General features: G+C 49.9%; 1 protein-coding gene across 1 annotated transcript in view; it reads left to right on the top strand.

Annotated features, from left to right (window-relative positions):
* The window catches only part of LOC147604609 (protein ALTERED PHOSPHATE STARVATION RESPONSE 1-like), a 43,793-nt gene extending 20,908 nt beyond the window's left edge, over positions 1-22,885 (top strand). Inside the window, exons 2-4 of the mRNA XM_086795041.1 lie at positions 16,644-16,819; positions 16,940-17,163; positions 21,691-22,885. Of these exons, the coding sequence (XP_086651167.1) occupies positions 16,644-16,819; positions 16,940-17,163; positions 21,691-22,501 (1,211 nt within the window). The 3' untranslated portion in view covers positions 22,502-22,885. The remainder of the gene's footprint in view (positions 1-16,643; positions 16,820-16,939; positions 17,164-21,690) is intronic.
* Positions 22,886-24,321: the final 1,436 nt, after the last annotated feature.

Here is a 24,321-nt window from a genome sequence, read left to right on the forward strand (position 1 = left end):
TGCAGTTCCTGATGTGCAAGGTAATACAGGTCATGATGCAAAAGAGCGAATGGTTTGCAAGGCTTGGGGGCAAATCAAGGATCAGCCCGCACTTTTCATGTTTGATGACTGTGCAACTGACAATTTCATCTCTATGCAAATGGCAGCTGCATTGGGTATCGAGGTTGAAAACATGGGACCTCAGATTGAAGCCGAAGCTGCATTTATTGGTAAAGAGGTGCAGGTTACCCCTTTGATTGGGAAGTTGCGTATCCATATACAGGGCTATCTTGATAATGAGCATTTCTTAGTTGCTCCATTGAATGGATGTGATGTATTGTTGGGCAAGCCGTGGCACCATAGGCTTGAGCCCCGCAAAGACTACAAGTCTAATATGATTTCCTTTATGCATAAAGGCCGCATGCATTTTATTGATGCTGGCAAAGAAGGGGATTCTATCCCAGTTGTATCACACATCCAAATTAATAAAGCAATGAAAAAGAGTCTTTCTGCGTACTTGGTTTTTGTGCGTGATAGTCTTGTGCCAAATCGTCAAAATGTGGATGCTATATCTAATGATAGGCTGAATTTTCTTAATGCATTCAACGACTGTTTTGCTGACTCGTTGCCAGGTGAATTACCTCCCCAAAGGCCCGAAGATCACCGCATAGATCTTGTGCCAGGTAGTTCTCCTCCTAACAAACCCGCATACCGAGTGAGTGCCGCACAGCACGAAGAAATTATGAAGCAGGTAAACGAGCTTTTAGAGAAAGGTTTGGTTCAGCCCAGTTCCTCACCTTACTGCTCTCCTGTGCTTCTAGTTCAAAAGAAGGACGGATCATTCCGTATGTGTGTGGACTATAGAGCTTTGAACAAGCTTACCATCAAGAACAGATTTCCAATTCCACGTATTGATGATATCTTGGATAAGCTTGATGGTTCCGCTTGCTTTAGCAGACTTGATTTGAAGAGTGGTTATCACCAGATACGCGTGGTGCCACAAGATGTCCATAAGACTGCATTCAGGACAGCCTTCGGATTATATGAATTCTTGGTAATGCCTTTTGGTCTCACCAATGCTCCTGCTACTTTTAATCGTATGATGGATAGGATATTCCGACCCCATCGCAAGTTTACAGGAGTCTTCTTTGATGATATCTTGGTTTTCTCCAAGAATGAGCAGGAACACAGAACTCATTTGGTCACAGTGTTCGAAGAGTTGCGGAAGCATAAACTTTTCGTCAATGCCAAGAAAAGTGAGTTTTTCCTTTCAGAGATTCATTATCTGGGTCATATTGTATCCAAGGATGGAGTTACAATGGATCCTGCAAAGATAGAGACTATTCGGAATTGGCCCGAATTGCAAAATGTACATCAAGTACGTAGTTTTCTGGGATTATGTTCGTACTACAGGCGTTTCATAAGGCATTTTGCTATGATTGCCACTCCTCTACATGACCTCACGAAGAAGAAAACTGCTTTCAAATGGACTTCAAAGGAACAGGATGCTTTCTTGCAGCTCAAGCATGCGATCATATGTGGTCCAGTATTGATTGTTCCTGACTTGCACAAGTCATTCGTGGTTGAATGTGATGCTTGTGGTGATTGCATAGGAGCTGTCCTAAATCAAGAAGGGCATGCAGTTGCATACGAGAGCCATCGTTTGCATGATGCTGAGCTTCATATGGATATCTATGAGAAAGAGCTCTTGGCTGTAATTCACGCCTTAAAGATTTGGAAACATTACCTTCTTGGGGCTGAATTTGTAGTCAAGACAGATCATCAAAGCTTGAGATACTTTCTATCTCAAACTAAGCTTTCAGAGAAGCAGATGAGAATGGCAAATTTTCTTTCCATGTTTCATTTTCAGATTGTGCATACTCCAGGAAAGAAAAATGTGATGGCCGATGCACTATCTAGGAGGCCTTATATTGCTGCAGTCTCAGTGGCCTCTCATGGAGATCTATCTGCTATGAGAGATTTGTATCATTTGGATGCTGATTTTTGCCATATATGGACTGATTTGATGGCTGGTCATTCACATGCCTCTTATGTTATCAACGAGGGTTATCTCATGAAGGATAATTGCCTATGTGTGGTGAAGGATTTGCGTCCAAAGGTTATGGACGAATGTCATGCTCCACCTTATGCTGATCATAGAGGTATTATGCCTACTACTCGCATGATTCAGAGGTATTTCTTTTGGCCAAGCATGCGTAAAGACATTGAGGCTTTTGTGCGTGCATGTATCACTTGCCAAAAGGTGAAATTTGATAGGCAAAAGCCTCCAGGTTTGCTTCAGCCATTGCCTATTCCCTCGCAACCTTGGGAAAGTATCTCGATGGATTTTATTATGGATTTGCCTAGATCCCAGCATGGGAATGATGCTATTTGGACTATTGTGGACAGGTTTAGCAAGCAAGCTCATTTCTTGCCCGTCAAGAAAACCATTAAAGCTGATCATATGGTGAAGCTTTTTCTTGCTAATATTTTCAAGCATCATGGTATGCCTAAATCCATTGTTGGGGATAGAGATCCCAGGACTACAAGCCTATTTTGGAGGGCTTTGTTTGATAATATGGGTACTAAGCTTGAGTTTTCATCAGCTTATCATCCCCAAACGGATGGCCAAAGTGAAGCTGCAAATTCAGCTGTGTTGGATTTGTTGAAGTGTTATGTAGCAGATCAAAAGAGTGCATGGGAGAAGTATCTTCCACTTGTTGAGTTTGCCTACAACAATACGATCCATGCTTCCACAGGAAAGGCTCCGTTTGAGATTATTTATGGCAGAGTGGTCTTGCCACCCATCCTTCGTACAAAGGATGAGATTCTTGCAGCTGATGAATATGTTCGTGACTTGGATGTTGCCTTTGGTCAGGTGCAGACAGCCATTGCAAGATCTCAGGATAAGCATAAAATGGCTGCTGACAAGCATAGAAGGGACATGGAAGTCAAAGAAGGTGATTGGGTATTGCTGAAATTTGAGAAGGCTAGGCTTCGGAAGAGGCCAGGACGAGAAGGATCATATCCTAAGCTTTCTCCTCGCTATTATGGACCCTTCAAGGTGATTCACAAGATCAATGAAGTGTCCTACAGGCTTGCTCTACCTAGTCATTGGAAGATTCACAATGCTTTTCATGTGAGTCTATTTCGGAAATATGTGGGGCCAGATCCTGATGAGCTTGGTCGCTGCAGCGCGTGTAGCCCGCTGCCCCCTGCGCCTCCCCCTTCGCAGTCGCCGCCGCCTCCTCCCCCTCCTCCTTCACCCGCCTGTCCCCGCAGCCCTTCCTCCCCTCCGCCTTCACCCGCCTGTCCCCGCAGCCCTTCCTCCCCTCCGCCTTCATCCCGCCTGCCCCCCTCTGCCCCCCGCCTGAGCCAGACCCTTCCGCCCCCGGCCTCCCTCTTCCGCGCCGCCCTCCACTTCCCCCCCCTTTCTCGCCTTCTCTGCGCAGCCCCCCCCTCGCCATCTTTCTTCCTCCGCCTCTCTCCCTCCCCCCCGCCCCCCTTTTTCCACCTCCTTTCCCCCCCCCTCCTTGCGTCGTCGGCTTCTCCGCCCCCCGTCCCTGCCTCTCCCTATCTCCCTGCCTCAGCCCCCCCATCCCCCCCCCCCCTTTTTGTTTTTTCGGCGTCTTCAGCGGAGTGGCGTGGTCTTTCTTGGGTTCGTCTCGTCGATTCAGCCAGTACCTGGTCTTTTTCCCCTAGGAGGACTCCATGGCAGCCTCTCCGTCAGCCCCGACCGATACAGGTCTTCGACTAGACTTCTCAGATGCAGAGCAGCAGCTTCTCGCGTCCTCCGTTTCTTCTTTGGAGGCCTCCTCCTTGGTTTGCAAGGTGGTGGGTAGCCGCCCAATGCGGAGAGAGTTACGCGACCTACTTCAGGGTAGCCTCATCGGCGAGACTGCCAGAATCGTCAGCGTGGATTTTTTAGGCCGCGGCTACTACCAGGTGGAGTTCGAGTCCCCACCAGCAGCTCAGAGGGTGCTGGCTCGGAGCCCCATTGCCCTACGCTCCTCTCGGGCGTTCTTGGCGCGATGGACACACGGTTTCGACCCATCGTCTGATCCACTGGCAGGCGCGACTGGATTCCCCATCACCGTCTGCTTTCCAGGTCTCCGAAGGGAGTACTTGCCCCTCCTGCCGGCCATAGGCAAGGCTTTCGGGCAGGTGGTGGAGGTGCCACAGACCGCGGCTTCAGTGGTTGCTCGGGCAGCAGGACTCCCGGCCATTCGTGTTGTTGTTTCGTCACCGGAGTCCCTCCCGAAGACGATCCTCCTCCCTTGTCTTTCTGGAGGACATCTGATTCAGCGCGTGGAGTATTCGGGCCTCCCCGGTCAGTGCTTCATATGTCGGGAGATGGGCCATCTCGCACGCTCCTGTCCCCGCAAGGGGGCTAATCCTTCACGCTTTGCTGCCTCTGGACCCCCTGCGGGAGACCCGAGAGGTGGCCATCCACCTCCGAGACCGGACATCTCTGGCTCGTCACAGCAGGCGCCACCATCGGACGAGCAGGCTCCGGCGGAGGATGCCGCACAGACTCAGGAGGCTGGAGGCTGGCAGGAGGTTCGCCGGCGGAAACGCCCGGCTCGCAGGGACCGTCGCAGACGCCAGCAGGCAGCGCAGGCTGGCGGACAGGATGGTGGACGGGTGACTCCGGCTGGCCCACAGGCACCTACCCGCATTTATGCTCCAGTCAGGGATAGGCGGCCGGTAGGTCCCACCCCGATGGATGAGGATTCAGTCTCAGTGCCCGTTGCTGAGGCCGATGGAGGAGTCTCCCACGTGGAGACCCCACTCCCGCCTCCCCCCGCGGGGGGCCCCGCCCCCTCCTTGGAGCAGTTCCCTGAGGATCCCCGGCCGCACTCTGCGACCCCCGGCTCCCCTCCCCCCCACCCGGAGAGCACTCTTCCCTCCTCCCCCCCTCCCCCCCCCCGCCCCCCCCCTCCCTCCTCCCCCGGCGGCCCCCCCTGACTCCTATCCTCTGGCAGATGCCTCTCCATCCTCCCCTCGCTCTCCCCCCTCCTCGCCGCGCGCCCCCATCCCTCCCTCAGCCTCTCCAGGATACTTCGCCAGACCACCCACTGCCCCGGGGCAGCGCAGCTGGGTAGGCCAGAGTTCAGTCCAGCGGTTGTTTCACCGCCACTCCGGGCCGGTGGAGATGGCGATCCTCGCTTCACCCGCCACAGAGTTCGCCCCAGCCTCCCCTGGGGGGCCCCCGCGAGTGATGGGGCTACCAGTGGATTACAGTTTTTTCAGGTGCCTCCAGCTGGATGCTGGCCCATTCGAGACTCTGGTCGCGCCCCTGCGAGTTTGCGTGGTGTGCCATCCCTCGCGTTCTCCTTCAGTGGTGAGCAGCATGGTGGCCTTCTCCTTTCCTCTCAGCGTTGCCCCAGACACAGCCTGGGATTGCAGCTCTGTAGAGGAAGTTCTGCGTGACCAGATACTGGAGTTTTCTCACCACTTCAGCGACCTGGGGCTCACGGATCTACTGCAGACCAGACTTCACTCAGCCCGCATGAGCCTGTTTGGTATAGGAGATTGGCGGGTGGATCCGGTCCACACATCAGTTGAGGCGGTGCTACTGATTCTCCTCCATGCCGCCCCGAGGGTGCAGCCTTCCTTTAGGTACTTATATGCAGAGGATTGGTCTCACGCCTATGCTCTGGATAGGGCGAAGGCGGAGTGGGGCTGGACTCAGACACAGGTCACCCTCTTTCTGGAGAGACTCCGCACCCGGACAGACAGTGATTATTCTCCCTCCAAGCCGGCGCCCAAGACTCCTAGAGTGGAGGGCAGATCATCCGGGCCGGCTGAGAGGGGTGAGCCAGTGGCGGCTTCTTCACTTGCCTCAGCTCATCCATGAGGATCCTCTCATGGAACATCCAGGGTCTCGGTGGACATCGCTGCCACATTGGTCGGGGCAGACTTCGTCAGGAGATCCAGAGGGCTCTCGTTGGAGGACCCATAGATATTCTTTTCATCCAGGAGCACCACCTTTCTGCCGGGCGTACCCGCATCTGCGGGAAGATCTTGCCAGGCAGGAGTCACACTTTTTGGTCCCCGGCATATGGCCCCCAGGGGAACCAGGGCGGAGTATGCATCTCAGTCAGCGAGCAGCTTCTTTCTGAGGTTGTGGACTCTGGCACTCTGGTTCAGGGTCGAGCGCAATGGGTCATCCTTCGGGTTGGGGAAGACCGCATTGGCTTCCTCAACTTCTACGCCCCTAACGGGGCGTCCGGGAGAGCCGAGTTCTGGAGCACCATCAGGCAGTCCCTCCCCTTGGCAGACCACTGGTGCCTAGGAGGGGATTGCAACATGCTGGAGGACGCAGAGGATAGGATGGGGGGCAGCCAGGAGACCATTCATGGGCCAGAGCTAGCTGCCTGGGAGGAGCTAGTGCTACAGGTGAGAGGCCAGGATCCGTGGACTCTCCCGGAGTTTGGCAGGTTGCAGGGGAGTCTATCTTTCTCGCGCTCGGATAGACGAGCCACAGGCGTTAACCTTTCCCGCATCGACAGATTCTACATTGATGAGTGGGCTTGTGATAGAGGCGGCACTGTGGGCATACTTGCTGGCTCCTCCTTTTCAGACCACTTCCCAGTGCTTCTCCAGATTGAGGACCCTACGAGAGGAGAGCGGGGCCAGAGCGTCCGGATTCCTGATTGTCTCATAGAGGAGCCTGAGATCGCGCTCAGAGTTGAGCAGGTCTGGCAGGAGCTACAGTTCAGGAGAGGCTCGGCAGCCAGTGATCTTGCCAGTGGCTTGCAGGAGATTAGTCGGATGCTCAGACTGGCTGCCTTGGACCGTCTGGAGGCCTTCAGGGAGCAGGAGAGGAGCCTACGGAGGAGTTTAGCGTCTCTCCAGAGACTCCAGGAGAGAGATCCTCTGAGCCCTTGGATCTCTGAGCAGATGGAGACAGCTCGCACTGAGATCAGATCCATCGAGGAGAGGCGGGTGGAGTTCCGATTCCATGCTCGGTCTTCTTTTTGGACTCAGGCTGGAGATAGAGTGACTCGGGATTTCTTTGAGGCGACTGGGCCTCGCTTCAGACGAGAGGGTCTCAGGCGGCTTCGTCAGGCTGATGGCCAGGTTGTGGTGGATCCCCCCAGGGTGCGGGCGATAGCCACAGATTTTTACAGGGTTCTTCTCTCTGCTGAGCCGGCAGACGACAGGGTGAGAGAGGCTAGGGAGGCAGTCTGGAGCTTCACGAGACCGGTTGTGCCGGCCCATCTGCAGCACTCCCTTCTCTCCCCCTTCTCGGATACGGAACTGGAGGAGGCTCTTCAGGCATTACCGCGGGGCAAATGCCCAGGAGAGGACGGTCTTTCAGTGGCTTTCTTCCAGAGGTACTGGGGCCTCCTTCATAGGGGCTTCAGATTGGCATTCCAGGAGATTATGGAGACGGGAGTCATGCCGGACAGCATTGCAGAGGGGTTGATTCACTTGATCCCCAAAGAGGGCGGAGACAGACTGGAGATTAGACAGTGGAGACCGATCACCTTGCTAGGCACGGCCTACAAGGTCCTAGCTAAGGCGATCAGCAGGCGGCTTCAGCCTCACCTTCCGGACATCATCCACTCCACGCAGACAGGCTTCATCCAGGATCGGAGCATTCTGGATAACATTTTCTCTTTCTGGGAGGCTACGGCCTTGGCTAGATTGCGGCAGGAGGATTTGGCGGTGCTCCTTCTCGACTTCGAGAAGGCATATGATCGGGTGGACTGGGCCTTCTTGGAAGGCACTATGGAGAGGATGGGCTTCCCCCCTCAGTGGATCCGTGGGGTATCTGCACTCTACACTTCGGCTCATAGCCAGGTGCTGATACAGGGTGTGTGCGGAGAGAGGTTCCAGCTTTCGCGCTCGGTGCGGCAGGGGTGCCCCTTGGCGCCCTTTCTTTTTCTTTTTGTGGCGGAGGCCATGAGCACCTTCTTGACGGCACAGGATACAGGTTTGAGGGGCCTCCAGCTTCCCATCCGCACCTCGGAGGAGCTCCTAGACTCGGAGTTTGCGGATGACACTGCTGTCTATCTTCAGGGAGGTGAGGAGAACCTCCGCCGCTTCGCCTCAGCCATGGACAGGTTTTGCAGAGCCTCGGGCGCTTTGATCAACTGGCACAAGTCGTGTGGGCTGTGGGTCAGTTCTATGCCCCCCCCGACTTGGAGGCCAGTTGATGGTTTTCAGTGGCTGCCCCCCGGCACTACAGTGCGTTATTTGGGCTGCTATGTGGGCATTGATATATCTCCGGAGCAGCAGATAGCCCCCCTTCTTCTGAGCATTCGGAAGAAGCTTCTGTATTGGAGTACTGCTCGTTTATCTCTGGCTGGCCGCGTAGTGGTGGCCAACCAGGTTCTGCTCGCTACCATGTGGTACATCACTTCCTGCTGGGCCTTCTCTCGGGCGTGCATCGGCCAGGTGCAGAGGCTCATCAGGAACTTTCTTTGGTCCGGAGGCGATGGGCGACCCGCTAGGGCAAAGGTGGCATGGGCTGTGATCACTCAGCCGAGGGAGAGAGGCGGCTTGGGCATTGTAGATCCTATTTGCCAAAGCCGAGCTTTGCTTGGCAAGCTGGTAGTTCGTGGTCTCCTGCCAGGTGTTGAGCCGTGGAAGGAGCTTCTTGTTTCCAGGATGCTCAGCCGCACTCCGTCTCTTAGCGGCCCCTGGAACCCCAGCATCAGGTGGATCTTTACGGAGCAGCGCTCCAGAGGAGTGGGCCTTGGCTTCGAGGAGCGTTTTGCAGCCAGCCTTCTGAGGGCCTGGGCGCATCTGAGGCCGGCACTCTTCCAGACTCCCCCGGGCACCGATGAGGAGCGCCTGAGGCAGCCATTGATCTGGAACCCCTTGATTCGTCTCCCCAGTGGCCATATGGTTGGCTCGCGGTCTCACGTGTTGTGGGGCCCGTTGAGCTCCGGCCCAGCCCAGTCCCTAGACGACTGGATATGTTTTCAGCAGCTGCCTCCAGAGGCTCAGGAGAGGAGACTCAGTGGGATGAGGGGCAGAGAGTTGATGAGACAGGATATTGAGGCGGCCATCCCCCGGGAGTGGCGGACCCCAGTACAGGACCCTTCACCTCCACAGTGGATGGGTGTCTTTACTCGGCATGAGATCCTCCTAGCGGTCTGCGGCACAGCGGAGAGAGTCGCCCCACTCACTTTCGAGGTGGGAGAGGGTGGCCAGCTTCAGAGGTCACGACTAGATTTGGATGGGTTCCAGGGTTGTATCCTTCAGAGGATTCGGGTGGTCGGCTTTCATCAGAGACAGTGGTATGTAGACCCCTCACCGGCCTCGATAGGGGAGGATTGTTCTTGGAGACTCTGGGCTTGGGACAGCAAGCCTCTTATTCGCCTTCAGTGGGACCCAGGGGAGTGGTTTTGGCGAGATCCCTACTCGGCCCCTACCAGCCCTGCCATTCCCTTTTTTCAGTACACAGCGAGGCTGGGGCGGCGGATTCAGAGACACAGGATAGAGAGCACCCCGGCAGCGGCCGAGCATTGGCGGCGAGACAGGGGCTCTCCCCTGCCTTTCTTAGGGACTTCTGGCAGCGCCTTTGGGCCAGCTTCCGTCCCCGGAAGGTGACGCTTTTTCTCTGGCTCACAGCGCATAGAGGATTGGCTGTGGGGGCTTGGCTTGCTTTTGGTAGACACCCAGCGTCCTGCCCTCGGTGCGATCATGCACAGGAGTCACAGCGGCACTGCTTATGGGATTGCCCACAGGCACAGCAGGTCTGGCAGCGCGCTCTCAGGATGGTTTTTGCAGGTTCTCCAGGGGAGATGTTGGTGACATGGGGTGCGGTAGCTTGGGCCACGGATAGCGGCCCTGCACTTGGATATGAGGACGCTCCTGGCAGTGTGACCATCCAGGTCTCTGACAGGGCGATGGCGGTGGTTCCGACACCAGACTTCTCCTCGGCAGCCTCTCAGGAGGGGGTCGGGCAGAGATGGGAGTTGATCAGCAGCATGACGGCCTGGCACATATGGAGAGCCCGATGCAGGGAGGCCATTGACCACCAGACGACTCCACCGGCGGAGGTCATACAGGCCCTCTGGGTGGACATCATCCACACCTTGAGAGGACACTGGGGGAAACTCCAGGGAGACTCGGATCGCATGAGAGGGCGCCGCAAGGCTTTCCTCCGCACTTGGCAGCCTGGCCCTTTCCTCACCGCGAGGGACGAGGATGTCATTTGGCACTATCGGCCGCCAGTTTGGCTTTTCTCACCTCCTTCATGTATTACTAGGTAGCCCCCCCCAGAGAGCGGCCAGCCACGGGGGGAAGCTCAGGTGTTCATTGTGTTTTATCCCTCCTTGCGAGGTGAGCTTTGTAGCCATATGGCGTTTTCTCATTAACTAATAGAAGGATCTTTTTTCCGGGGAAAAAAAAAAAAAAAAAAAGATCCTGATGAGCTTGTCACAGAAGATCCGCCAGAAATTGAAGAGCTTGAGGAGATCCTCCAGCCAGAACAGATTGTTTTTCACAAGGAGAGAAAGCTACCTGCAGGAAAGCTTTCCAGGAGATACCTTGTGAAGTTTAAGAATTATTTGCCTATTGATGCCAAATGGGTAAATGAGGATTATTTTGCAGATTATCCGCAATTGTTGCAGGCATATCTTGAGGCTTTTAAGTTGAGGTCAACTCTTTAGAAGCCCGGGGGGATGTCACCAATTGGCCGACCATTTGGTCCATTCCTAGTTTTTGCGTCTCGTTCACTGGCCAGGCCGGTGTCTCATGTGAAGAGGCCAGTATTTTGCTGACATGGACGGGAGCCAGACTGGTGCCACCTGTGTGTTAGCAGGATGGTGTCGTATGGACGGGAGCCAGATCAGTGCCACCCGTGTATGACCTGGACTGTGTTCGATCCATGGGACTGTCACGCCATGGAAGAGCCAGTATTCGTGCCGTGTTTTGCCTATGGGACTGTCACACCATAGGGAAACTCGTGCCTGGAACTGTGTCTTACCTATGGGACTGTCACTCCATAGGAAGACCAGGTTTTTATGTTTTATGTCGTGCCAGTTTTGTGCCGACAGATATTTTGTACTTGTTCCATGAACGGGAGATATGTCCATGTTACTATTTGCACATGCACACATGATTTGCATGTTTGAAACTGTTTTCGCATGACATGTATTTGTGTGTTTGCCTGCCTGACGTGTTACTTACTGAGCGGGGACGCCTGCCAGTGAGTCGTGAAGTCTGCCCTGTATTCTGACGAGTTTCAGTGCATGTGAACAGGTGGTAAGTATATGGTCCATGTTGTTTTAATGTTATTTTATTCTAACCCCTTTATTTTATAAGGTTAGGGGTTCACACTTATTTAAAAGTGGGCACCCCCTTTGGGCACCCACTTTGGGGCCAAGGTGGGGAGCCCCACTTTTAAGTGAGTGTGGGGGTGGGCATGGTCACCTACCCCCACTAATCCCCCACATGCAAACGTGGGTATGACCAAAGTAAAACTTCGCTTTAATTTATTAAAAAAAAGGACTCCCTCCATGAGCATCATCGCTTCCCTCTTACGTAGAGAACTGGCGACCACCCTTCCTTGCGCATGTTTACCTCAGGCGACTGCTGGTTTGTATGCGCTTCTGCTCCCAGGCGAGTGCTGCTGGCTGAATCCCCTCTGCTGCGCCTGCCCCTCTACAGGCGGCTGAATACTCTGCTGGTGGCTGCGTGGAAACGTGCAGGGGACTGCTGACTCTGCTGCTGGCTGCGCCTGACTCTCTACAGGCGGCTGACTCTGCACTACTGGCTGCAACCAAACTCTCTACAGGCGGCTGACTTTACTGCAAAGTGGGCTGCGCCTGACTCTCTACAGGCGGCTACTCTCCCAGGTGACAGTACTTGCAGGTTGCCCATCCTCTTCCGGCTGCGGGTTGCTCATCTTCTACCGGCTGCATCTCTCCAAGCTACGCATGTCCCTACAGACGGCTGGGGCTATGTGCTTGTGTTCCGGCCAGTAAGAACACTGCCCTCAGGCAACTCTGTTTGGGTTCCTCTACACTGCAGCCAAGCCTCTCCTCCTTTGCAAGTGGATGCTTCTTCTCTCACAGCAGGCGGCTGTACCCTTCGTGGAGGTGCTTGTCTTGATGCTACTATTTGAGGCAACTCTTTCTTCGACAAGGGTGGCTTCATAGTCTACACAAACACCACAAGTTTTGGTTTTCTATCAACCATCTACAAGTAAGTGATTTTCAGATTTGAATAAAGTATTTTATGTTTAAATCTGATAAGGGATTCATCCCTCTACGGCCACACCCGTTCGGTGCCAGGTTGTCCAAGCTGTATTGGCGAACCTCGGTCCAAAGGTGCTGAGATCGGGAGAGCCAGGCGTTAGTACGAGAGCGCTTGTTTGTGCGTGGTCTCGGAACACCAGTGAGGCGCTCTCCGCGGAGTCCAGTGAAAGCACAGGACCGTAGAGATTGGACCACACTAGTGGTCGTTCTGCTTCGAGTTTTCTTCATCGAAATCCGAGCCTACTTGTTTGGTACTGTTTTCATATGTACATGGACATTATCTGGTTCTCAGAACCCATGGAGCATTGTATTCATTAAATACTCCCAATAAATATATCATATATTGAGGGGGGGGTCGGCCCGTTCCGGCCCCAGTGCTGGTGTCCATCTTTCCATTTCATTTCATTTAATTTTCAAGTTGTTTTAAGTTGTCCATTTCAAATTTGTGGTTTTAAAGTTGTGCTATTAAGCGTGTGGGTGTCCAACGGAGTCCTTCCCACTTGACGGGATTGGTTTCACCTCCGTCGAACAGAACTCCAGCAAGATGTCATCAGCAACAATCTGTTCACGAACAAAGTGCCTCTGGATGACCAAGGGTTCCTCCAGTGGAAGCCCAAACCTGCAATGTAACCTCCTCGTGCTCCGTAAAACTGCTCCTGGGGCATAAGTAGATTTCCTCGTGTCCGGATCTCCTCCCCAAACCGAGTCACTCCAACCGTGGAGTCGGACTCCATCCAACAATCCCCCTCCTGTGTACAAGAGTCCATGATCCTTCGCATGCCGCAGAAACCACAGGAAACGCGATCCTGCCTCACAAAGAGACATCTGCAACCATGAGCTCAACCGCCTCATCCGGAAGCTCCCGTCCAATCCGGTGTCCATCAACCAGATCAATGAACCATACAGCTTCTGAGTCACAGAGACATCACACTGCTCACAAGGATCAACACCTGTTACGGTGCACAAGCAAGTCCTGGAAACTTGATGAAACCTGTCAACCACCCCCTCTAAATCCGGAACCACAAAGCCTGGAGAAACCACCTCCTTCTGCAAGTAATCACCTGTCACCTGCCTGGCTTTCCGAAAGGTCCCCGTGGAAAGAACATCCTCAACTACTGGAAGTTCTATGTCCCGAACACGACGAGACATCAGAGCATAAGTGACCTGTTCAGCTTCCTCTGACTCACGAACACAAGAACTACCAACCTCAGTACTGGAAAGTTCCTGCCAACTGCTGCCATCTACTGGCAAGCTATCCACCACCTGGTCTCGGAAAGCCCACACCTGCAGCGTATCCACACTTGAGTAGCCATTACCAGACTGGCACCCATCACAATCCTGAGGACCTGGGAGAGAGAGTGCTGAAAGCCTGTAAACTCCATTCTCCACTCCACCTTCCCAAACCACTTGGCCTGTTGCTTTGTCCCGGAGAGCAACAAAATGCTCATCAAACTCCACCCGTACGCCAGTCTTGCAAACCTGATGCAGTGACAACAGATGAAAACCAAGTGCCGGAACATACAACACCTGGGAGGAATGCTTCCCCCCTCTGCCATCGGGAACTATCTCCATCCTGCCCTCACTATGAACTGGGATAGTGGATGTATCCCCAGTAAGAATATGACCAGAACACCTGTAGAGATCCTTTAAACCGGAACAGGAAGGAGTCATGTGCCTGGAAGCACCACTATCGAGAATCCACTCCCGAGTATCCGTTGCGGAGAGTCCTCCAATCTCCTCCCTGCCTGAAGAAAATGAAGCATCGGTGTCCATCACCTCCAGGTGCACAAAAGCCGGAGTCTTCATGATTGCTGCTGAGGAGTCTTCACCCTTCTCGGTCTTCCGCTTGGGACACTGCCTCCAGTAGTGGCCTTTCTCGCCACAATCATTACAGGTCCTCTCTGCCTTCAGTTTCTCGCGGTCAGCGTCGGACTTCTTCTCAGAAGACTTCTCCGATGAAGCCTTCTCTTTGCCTGAGTTACGGCCTTTCGACCGTTGGCGGCCAGTAAAGGCCTCCGAACCTCCACCTTGAGGAGGGTTCGTGAATCGTTCCTCCTGGTCCAAGACCATGGGCACAAGCTCCTCCCACGTGATGGTGCTGAGCCTGCCACTGGTAATCAAAGACGAGTAAAATGCTGAGTACGAAGAGGGCAAATGTGACAGCAATGTGATGGCCATGTCCTCTGACGATATCTCCTTCCCAGCCTGAAGAACTTCTTGCTGAAGAGCCTGCAGCTTGTTAATATGCTCCCGCATCGTCGACAACTTTGCAGGGCTCATAACCCGCATCTGTACTTCCAAGGAAATCCTCTTCATGGGCGATACCCTGTTGTAAAGTGAGGCCAAATGCTGCCATATACCTCTGGCCAGCGTCATATGCTTTACATGATTGATTACCTGCGGTGTGCAGTTGAGGAAAATAAACGAACGGACCCTGGCGTTGACACGATCCCACATCTGTGTCTGGGCCTCCCGGTCCTTTCGGGTTGACGGTAACTCCCCTTCCTCTACTTCCGGCCGTGGAACACCAACAACGACGAAATCGGCGAGATTGTAGGACTCCAGAACGGATTCCATCACCACCTTCCATATGCCGTAGTTGCTCCCGTCCAACTGACGGTCCACCGGGAACGTGGGGAGTGTCGGGATCTTCACATGTCTCTCGGCCATCTCAAACAGATCTGCCATAGCGGGGATGTACTCTGAAAAGGGTGGGTGGGTGGGTGGGAACAAAGAAGAACTGATACCTGCAAGTGGCTGTCCAGCAAATCAGCCCGCCTTCCTCTTGCTTCTCCTCTTCCCGATCAGCCCAAAACAGTCCACCAATCAGCCACAAAACAGTCCCCCTCTTGCTCACACAAATCCCAAGACCTATCTAGAGCCTAGGGCTTTGATACCATGTCAGAATATGCAGGGGAGATGATGACCAAATCTGGGAACACGAGCAAAAAACGCAGGCAGAAAAACAGCACAAGAGAGAGAGAGATGTAGGCGTGTAACTCTGCTCTATATACACAAGAAGATCCCGAGATATGATACAAATGAGGTATGGGGGCTGAGGACCTATATATACCTCCCTAGAGGGCAGTCGGCCAGCATAAGGAAAAGCCCACGACTGATAAAAAGGTCCACGACTGCATAAATGCAGTCGGCCAGCAATCTGGTGTCCACGACTGATGAAAACCAGTCGGCCAGCAGCAAGAGTGCCCACGACTGATAAACATCCAGCCGGCCAGCACTGTACTGCTCTTGGCACCCTCTGGCAGCCCTCCCAAGCCTCAGAAAAAATGGGAAAAATAGGGGAAAAATGCGGAGAGTGGGGAAAAATGGGAAAAGGGCGGGCACACCCACAACAAAGGCCCTGGTGTATAAAACTAGACAGGAGATGACTTCTAACAGCATACCCCCGGACACTCTGTCTCGGACTGCCTGAGCCATGGAGAAGCGTCCAGCTGAGCTAGTAAATGTGATGCCAAGGTAAACACAAGAGCTCACCACCTCGACCCGCCCTCCTGCTGATGTGAGAGTAGTGTGGCTCCTGACTGCGGGTGAGGTGTGGAAGATCATAACCTTGGTTTTCCCAAGGTTCACTGTGAGACCCTGCTGGGCGCAAAAGTCATCAAGAGCCACAAGGTGTCTTTGAAACCCAACCTGCGTGTCGGATACCAAGACGATGTCATCAGCATAAAACATAACATGGACAGTAATACCTGATAGCTCATTCCCAGAGCCTCCTCCCTGTGTGATGTAATCGACCACCTCATCAATATAGAGCCCAAAGAGCGTGGGGGAGAGCGGGCACCCCTGCTTCACACCAATGGTGCTAGCAACTGTGTCGGACAAACCTCCTGGGCATCGGACTCTCCCAAAGACCTGCTCATATAGCCTGTATATGCCCCACATCATGTCTGAAGGTATGCCTAGTGTCTGTAGTCGCCGAAAGAGGCGCTCTCTGGGCACAATATCAAATTCCTTGCGGAAATCCACAAAGCAACAATAGAGCCGTTCCCTCCGTGCCTTGGCCTGATCAATCAGGCACCTCAATGTAAAAATGTGGTCGATGGTCGAGAAGGCTCGACGGAAGCCTGCCTGGCCTGCTGCTCTCAATCCCCCAACCTCTGCATGAGTGCTCAGCTCTGCCTCCAAAACTGCCCCGTATAGTTTGGTCAATATATGGCCAATCATGATGGTCCTGTAGTTCCCAGGGTCTAGTACATCTCCCGCTTTATAAGAAAGAAAGATATAGCGTCTACTAAAGATCCAATGGGCCTATGAGACCAAAGTGGTACAATAATGTCCATGGCATATCTCATCATGGAATGGAAAATAAAAAAGAAAGAAAACATAAACATAGCTAACTCACTGTTGTGATACAAAACTGTCCATGGAGAGAGAGAGAGAGAGAGAGAGAGATCTACTATAACGATGTTGTCTATGCAGATTCTTTTGATCATTCTTTGAGAGTACTACGTGTAATGAGTTGGGGTAGAAATCCTCAGTTGCCACTTACAAATGGGGAGAGAATCGATTTTTTCCATGGTGGTGAAAAGGAAACGCATGCATCGACCTTAGACAAGCTACTGGCATGGGAGAAAAAGCTTCATGATGAAGTAAAGGTGATATCTTTTTTAGTAAAACTGGCTTTTTTTGAACTTCAAAGTAGTTCACATTTTTATATGCTAGGTTTCAAATGCCTCTAAGTATGTCTTATCAAATATTAATGTATCGCCTTTCAGGCTGGAGAACTGATCAGGATTGAGCTGGAAAGAAAGTCTGTGCAGTTAAAGAGCCAAAAGAAGCGAGAGGAAAATTCTGTAACATTAAACAAAACGAAAGCAATCGTCAAAAGCCTACAGACAAGATATCTGGTCGAAATCCAGGCAGTGGATGCTGCTGCTTTGGAAGTTGACAAGCTAAGGGACGAGTGCCTACATAAACAACTGGTGAATCTTGTGAAAGAGTAAGTGCATGTCTGCCTCTGCCTCTGGGTCTCTCTGCTTAAGAATGCTTCTGCTTAAGAATGCTGATGGTAGGAGGATCTCTTAAAAGGTTATTGTGCCCGAATAGTGATGAACATTTTTGAACCATGAAGGAGCACCATCATCTGTGCAAAGAGCTGGAAAACGTAGTAGGTGGAGGGAGGAGGTGAATGTATGAGTTATAGAGATGTGTGATTACTTGAAGAGCTCGTGAAGAGGACCCAAGAGGCTATACTATGTACAATGAAAGGGTGGCAACTGGTGGATATAGTCATGGGAAAATGGGAAACAGAAATGAAAAGGGCAGATTAGCGCCATGTCAGCATGGGTTCAGGTAGGGGCTAGGAGGTCTAGACATGTTAGATTTTGGAGAGAGATTTTTAACAAACTTGCTAAACGTTAATAGGGAGGTGCATGTGTAATTTAGCACAAGTTTGATCCATCTTCACATTGGGCTCAGGGCATGCCTGGTCGTGTTCACTCATTTAAGCTTATGCTTAGGCACCAAGCACTTCCTCCTGTTCGCGGCTTAAAAACAACTTAGAAGATGCACAATCCTTGCATCTTATTCAGGTGTTGTCAAAGATGTTATTGCAGAGGGGACTGTGGATTTGTCAACAAAGCATTTGAGGTTGTTGAAATAAGCACCCCACTTTAGGGTAGCCTTAAGCACCGGGATAGCCTTAATCTGGCTTTAAAAAACTTCAAGAACTGTTGAGACTCCTGGTGCAACCAACTTCTAAGGTAGAGCTTTTGTATACTTGTGCATCCAAATTGAACTCCAGTTCAGTCCTGGATTTTCTGCCATTCAAGAGCCTTCATACTGTCCTTACTTTGCCTTCACACTCTCCTTACCTTGGATTCACTGCACTGGAGCAAGGTTCATACTTAGGACTTGATACAGGCTCTGCCAACAATCATGTGTCACGTGCATCCTGCACTTGGATGCCGCGTGAACATATCTGTACAATACAAGTTCAAGGCCTATGATGGTTACTTGGTCCCCTGTGATCCCTTGTCTGAGACGAGTCAGCCAGAGATCCATGTAGAGCATCATGGTCAAGTGAACAAGTCCTGTACATGGTCATGGTCAGTTGTGCATGTCCTGAACATCTTTGTAACCCCGTGGAATGATGTAAAGGTGTTTCGGGCACTTATTAGGCTTGCAATCGGGTGTACGAGCACCAGTCTAGGTCTAGGAGTCAGTAGCAAGGAGTACGGTGTGTGTGAACCCATATTTATATTGTGTTTCTCTTCCTCTCCCTCTCTCTTTGCACTCTATCCTCTTCATATTGTGCTATTCATCATCAAGATTGAAGGTGCTAAATTCCATTAATCAAAGTATAATCTTGTCTTTAAGCTTCTGCATGTTACGGTGGTATCTAAACTTTGCCTTTTGGTGAAGAAATTCAGCCAGAAATTTGTCACTTCCCATATCCCACCCACCCTTCGTCGTGTAGGGGGATGAAACCCTTGCCAGTGTCTTGATCAAGAGGTGGGGTGGATTAAGAATTTTTTTCGCTTCCCATATCCCACCCACCCTTCATCGTGCACGAATGAAACCCTCGCCAGTGCCTTGACCAAGAGGTGGGATGGATTAAGAAATTTTTCACAAGATGCCGGAAGCATTCCCCTTTCCGATGTGACTCCTGCCCCTCGAAGGGAAATTGGTTTTAGCCTCCAGAATGTGACCGAGACAGTCTCCCACACACACAGTGGAGGGTATTGTTGTGGTCAAGAAGAACCTTGACCGCTCTAAATATGGTGACATCGGACGATGAGAGAGAATAGGTGATACCCGAAGAGACACCCATGTCTATAGATATGGCATCCGGGAGCACTACTACCAGTATGTACCAACTCTTTTTGAATGCGGATAGCTCTGACCCATTCAAAGAAAAGAATGCACCCAACTCTTTTTGAATGCGGATAGCTCTGACCCATTCAAAGAAAAGAATGCACCCAACACCCATTTCGATCCGCTATAGTGAGAAGCTTACGCCCGGCATCTCTATGTGCCGAATCAGCTCATACCTTTTTGTGAGTATGCAAGACAAGGGAAGTGGAGATAGATGGAGGAACATTACATTTTCAACAGATGCCCATCTTACTATGAGATTGGCCCGGAGATTTCATTGTCTCCTTTGAGACAGATTCAGCCCTCTCTCATGGGTTATGCATTATGAGACAAGATGCTTGGGTCTGCACCTACTGGAGCTTCAGTGCCACTGGGAGACCATTTTCAGCGAGATGCCTTTTAGACATCTATTACAGACTTCTTCAAATTGCATTTGCCCATTCTAGAGAATACTATCCAGGCTTCACAGGGTCCAGGGGATCATACATGTCAGAGACTACACCCCACCCGCTCGCAAGATCCTTTGGCGCCACGCACCCGTGGCATCACTAGTAAGATAGCATGATCCCTCCGGAGAGCCAGATGCCTCTGCATCAAGGGATCCAGGCCTCCCACCCATTAGCTGCAGATTCAGTACATACTTCGCCACCATGGAGAAGCCCACTCCACGGCAGGGGACACCATTGCAGTGCTATACGTGTTGAGTATGGAGGTGGATGATACTATCATCGGATGAGGAGATCCCGGATACATTCCCCGAGTATCTCTTTCCATCTTGCTCCGGGATTTTGAGTACAACATGTACATGGGAGGCCCACATAGTACATGGGTCTTCTTTTCATTTCATCTTTAGTTTGAATATATTCAAGTCAAATGGATTTAGGCCGATTTATTTAGAGATGGTGTTCTTTGAGGGTATGAAGGGTTGATTTTTGGGTGAGGGAATCTCTGTGAGTTTGCGAATGATGTTGCGGCTTGAGCCTCGGGAAGTTTCCTGAAGCTCCTCACCTTCTTCTCAATGAAGAGAGGTGTTATTCTCGATTAGTTGTATGCATCACATTTTTCTTGCACATATAATACTACTTAGATGTTTTGCAAGGCAGTTTTTGCCAAAGTGAATTGAAGAAACATGAAATTCTTAGATGAAAAGTGACTCGAATAACATGTTTTCTCTTGAATGATAAGGCAAGATGTGGCATAGGTGTACCGACACTTGACTTTAAAATATAATCTATATCTTTGACTGTGAGGAACCACTTTTTGATCAATGTCTACGCCATCATGGTCACCAATTACCATGGCCACGTTCTAGGTATACTTCTTGATGTTTGATTTATTGAACTTTAACTTTTGATATGTATGTGATAGTGGTTAGGTACACATACTTTGTTGGTTCACTTCATTCTCGTGGACCAATGAATATCATGTTATGTCCATTTTCAATGCTTGGTGTTTTCTTGTGGTGGTCTTCTCCTCTTTCCTCCAATGTTTCTTCTGGTTCTGCTGGGGGGCTGGATTTGAAGAGGCACGCTGTCCCCTCTTGCTAGTCTCCAAAATTACTGGCTTAAGCAAGCTTCAGCCTATCCAAAGGGATATGCAAAGGCAAGCCCCAGATTTTGGCACAACATACAACTCAAATTGAGGCAAACTTTGCAGGAGTATTGACATGCCACCAGGCTTCTGTAAAGGATTTGACAAAGACGATTGAAATTAGTTGAATGCAGTTGGAAGCGGTGGGTTTCAGGTTGGAAAGCATGTTTTGGGTATAGGGGAAATGTTTCCAGACCTGTTTCTTGCAGCTGGGAAAGTTTTTTTTTTCTGGAAAAAAGATCCTTCTATTAGTTAATGAAAAAACAGCCTTAAAGGGCTAGATACAACCACCAAGGGCTAAAACCAGTAGCCGGCCGACCTCTAACTGCCAGCCAAGCTCTTGTGCGCCATCAACCAAAGAAAGAGGGTGATCTTTCTAGGCCGAAAGCTGTCCCAAAGCCTCTTCCAGAAATATGAAAGGAAGCGTTGTGAGAGGCCTTGTGACTGCCAATGTGCTGCTGCTGCTGAGGGGGTGCCATCAATCTGGATCCTGCGCTGTATATGCAAAGAAGGGGGCATCGAGAGTCTCCTCCCGATCCGCGGGGTCATGCCAAGTCCACTCTTTGCAGTTGGGAATGTTACCCGCTTGAAGTTGGGTTTTGTACCATGCACTCTTCAAACACTGTTTCCACCCTCTCGCTGTTCCGTTTATTTTGCCTACTCCTGTAACAATAATTTCTTCCTATTTAGTTTGTCAGTCACCCGTGTATCAGCAGTCTAGCAAGTAGAGCGGAGTATAAGGTAGATTTGGGTCTAGTTAAATAAGTATGGGACCATGGGTGTTCCATTTTTTTCTCTTCCATTGGAGTTTATTGGCATGATCATTTTTCTCACAGTTGCGGGCCTGCCAGTGACTGCAGCGTAGCGTAGATTACAGACATGTCTAAGGACTGTATCAAAGGATGTCCTTTGATGAGGACATCTGATCTCCAATCCTCCATTACCTTTGTTAATACGCCTCTCTTCTTTTCTTTGTTGCGTCAGTCCCATGATCACAGGTGTGGGTGCATAAAACAAACAAAAAAGCATATTAATGGTTTGCTCAATCTCTTTTTGGCAGGCTAACAGCCATGTGGAATTGTATACTTGAGTGCCATCGACAACAATATCAATCGATTGAGAACATGGAATCTCTTGATAGCTCCAATGCGCCGACTGCAACAAATGATTTTCACTTGAAAAATACATTGCAACTGGAGACTGAGATCAACCTCTGGCACCAAAACTTTGACAAGCTTATCACTACTCAGAAAGAGTATATCAATGCCGTATATCACTGGTTACGGCTACACATCATCCAGATCGAGAGTGATGGTAAAGAAATGCCGGGCTCTCCCCAGAAGATGAGCACCCCTCCTGTATACTACCTTTGCAAGGCATGGCTTTCTGCACTGGACCATATCCCTGGTAATGTGACATTACACGCTCTGAAGGCTTTCTCAAGTATTGTACATGAACTCTCAGTGCAGCAATCTGAGGAGCTCAAACAGAAGAGGAAACTAGATGGTCTGAGGAAAGAGCTGGAGAGGAAAGAGCAAAGCTTTAGAGCTCAAGAGATGAAGTACAGCGAGAGGCGGGTGGCGCAGCAGGGCACGGACGAGAAGGAAGAGATGGGGCAAGAAGGCGGCAATCCACTGAAGGAGAGGGAGAGGGCGGTGAAGTCACTGAGGGAGACAGTCGAGGCTGAGAATGAGAGGTACGAGCAGATGTGCTTGAAGAGTGGTAGCATGACTCTGAGCAGCCTCGAGAAAGGGCTGCCGCCCGTCTTGAAGGCCATCAAGGACTTTGCTAGTACATGCTCTCAGTCCTACACAGATTTACACTCTCTCACCCTCAAGGATGACCCCCCAACATTACAAATAGGCTACTAACTAGCCTTCCTTTATCACTTGCTTATATTGCTTTTCAACTACTAATTTTCAAAGTAGCTTTAAAAAATAAAGGCTATATATATCTCTCCTTTTTATTCTACCACCAATTAATTAGTTTGAAGTCCCCCCCTCTTTGATTGGCCATGTACTAAGGTAGTATTTTCCTCTTTGATTGGCCATGTACTAAGGTAGTATTTTCCTCTACACTTTTTATTCTAATTTGTTCGCATGCCTTTCATCGGACTTGATGGATGATCAGCCCTTGTTAAGCCTTATTGGTACACATTTGTGGTGGCTCATGCAACCATTGGCTTTTATATTAAGGAAAGTCACAAAAACTTCTTGCTTTTGGTGACATTTTCTCCCAAATTTCAATAACACCCATCACGTGTGGACATAAGGGAGTCTCATAGAGGAGTCACGACCCTCATTGTGTAGTGTTGAATGGCCTATACTCGATCATTAGAGTAGGGATTCCTTGTGAATGAAGATGGTTAAGACATTCATGTTTCTAGATCCATTAGCTTGATTTACTTTATTCTAATTCACATTTTTATGAATTTGGTTACTTTTAATGAGCCAAGAAGAATATCAACAATGTTCATTTGCAAGAAGAACTTAAGCAGTCTCCTCATGCATATCTTGTTGAAGACATGGGAAGATAAGTGGGGAATCAAAAGGGTTATCACTATGAGTGTACATTTAGTGTCCCTAGGATCTCTTTTAGGTTCTTGATCACACAATCCACACTATGCATACATTTTACCTAGCTAGGATAGATGTTGAAGAGTTAAAAGTGGATCCTTTTGAAGTGTAACAATGAGTTTAATACCATTGTGAAGTTGCATGTGCCATTGACAAATGTAAGCTTTGAGAAAATTTGTAAAACATCTTCAAGATTAATGGAAGAAAGATACATGTGACATATTCACTCTCAGTTTTAATTGATAATAAGCATAACAACATTTTTCACATGTTCTTGACAACACTTGAACTTTTATTTCTTTGCTCGAGGTTAAAATGTGTGCTGTGATATCTGCAATGGTGGACAAGTCATGGACAATAAACATACTTGCTATAGAGGGGCCACACTAGACTTCTTTGTTTACATTAATCTTTTTTTTAATTTGATTGTATTTGTATACAAGCTCATGTGCTTTTATTTATACTAGGTGAAACTTTAGTGCATATTGTAATTGTGCTTGGTCGATGATACACTTATGTGCATTGTAATGTTTTAAGGTAAGATTTTTATTTTTTGTTATAATTTTTGTGTATAGAATTTGGTTCTAGAAATGATGACTTTGCATGTAGAATGAATTGGGTAATTTAAACTTGGTAAATAAAATTATAATTACACCAACTTACTAGTTTCCTTGTTTGTTCTTGTTGTGAGCTCCAAGAACCATGGAGAGTGAAAAGAGTGCCTTCCATACTTTAATACAATCAAATTTATTTGTTTTTTCATTGGATTGTATTTGTATCCAAGCTCATGTGCGTTTATTTATACTAATTGAGACTATTAGTGTGTACCACAACTATGCTTGGTCAATGATAGACTTATGTGCACTGTAATGATTTGAGAGCAGATTTTATTTTTTATTTTATGCTTGTGCATAGAATTCAGTTCTAGAAATGATGACTTTGCATGCAGAATAAGCTTGGTAGATAAAATTAGAATCACACCGACATACTAGGTTCCTTGTTTGTTCATGTTGTGAGCTCCAAGAACTATGGAGAGTGAGAAGAATGCCTTCCATGCTTTAATTTGTCAAACACCTTTCCTTGATAGAGAGGAGGCTTTGTTTTTTATTTTCAAA

The sequence above is a fragment of the Cibotium barometz genome, chromosome 61 (genome assembly GCF_041138505.1).
Source record: "Cibotium barometz isolate CiBa-2024 chromosome 61, ASM4113850v1, whole genome shotgun sequence".
Taxonomy (NCBI): Eukaryota; Viridiplantae; Streptophyta; class Polypodiopsida; order Cyatheales; family Cibotiaceae; genus Cibotium; species Cibotium barometz.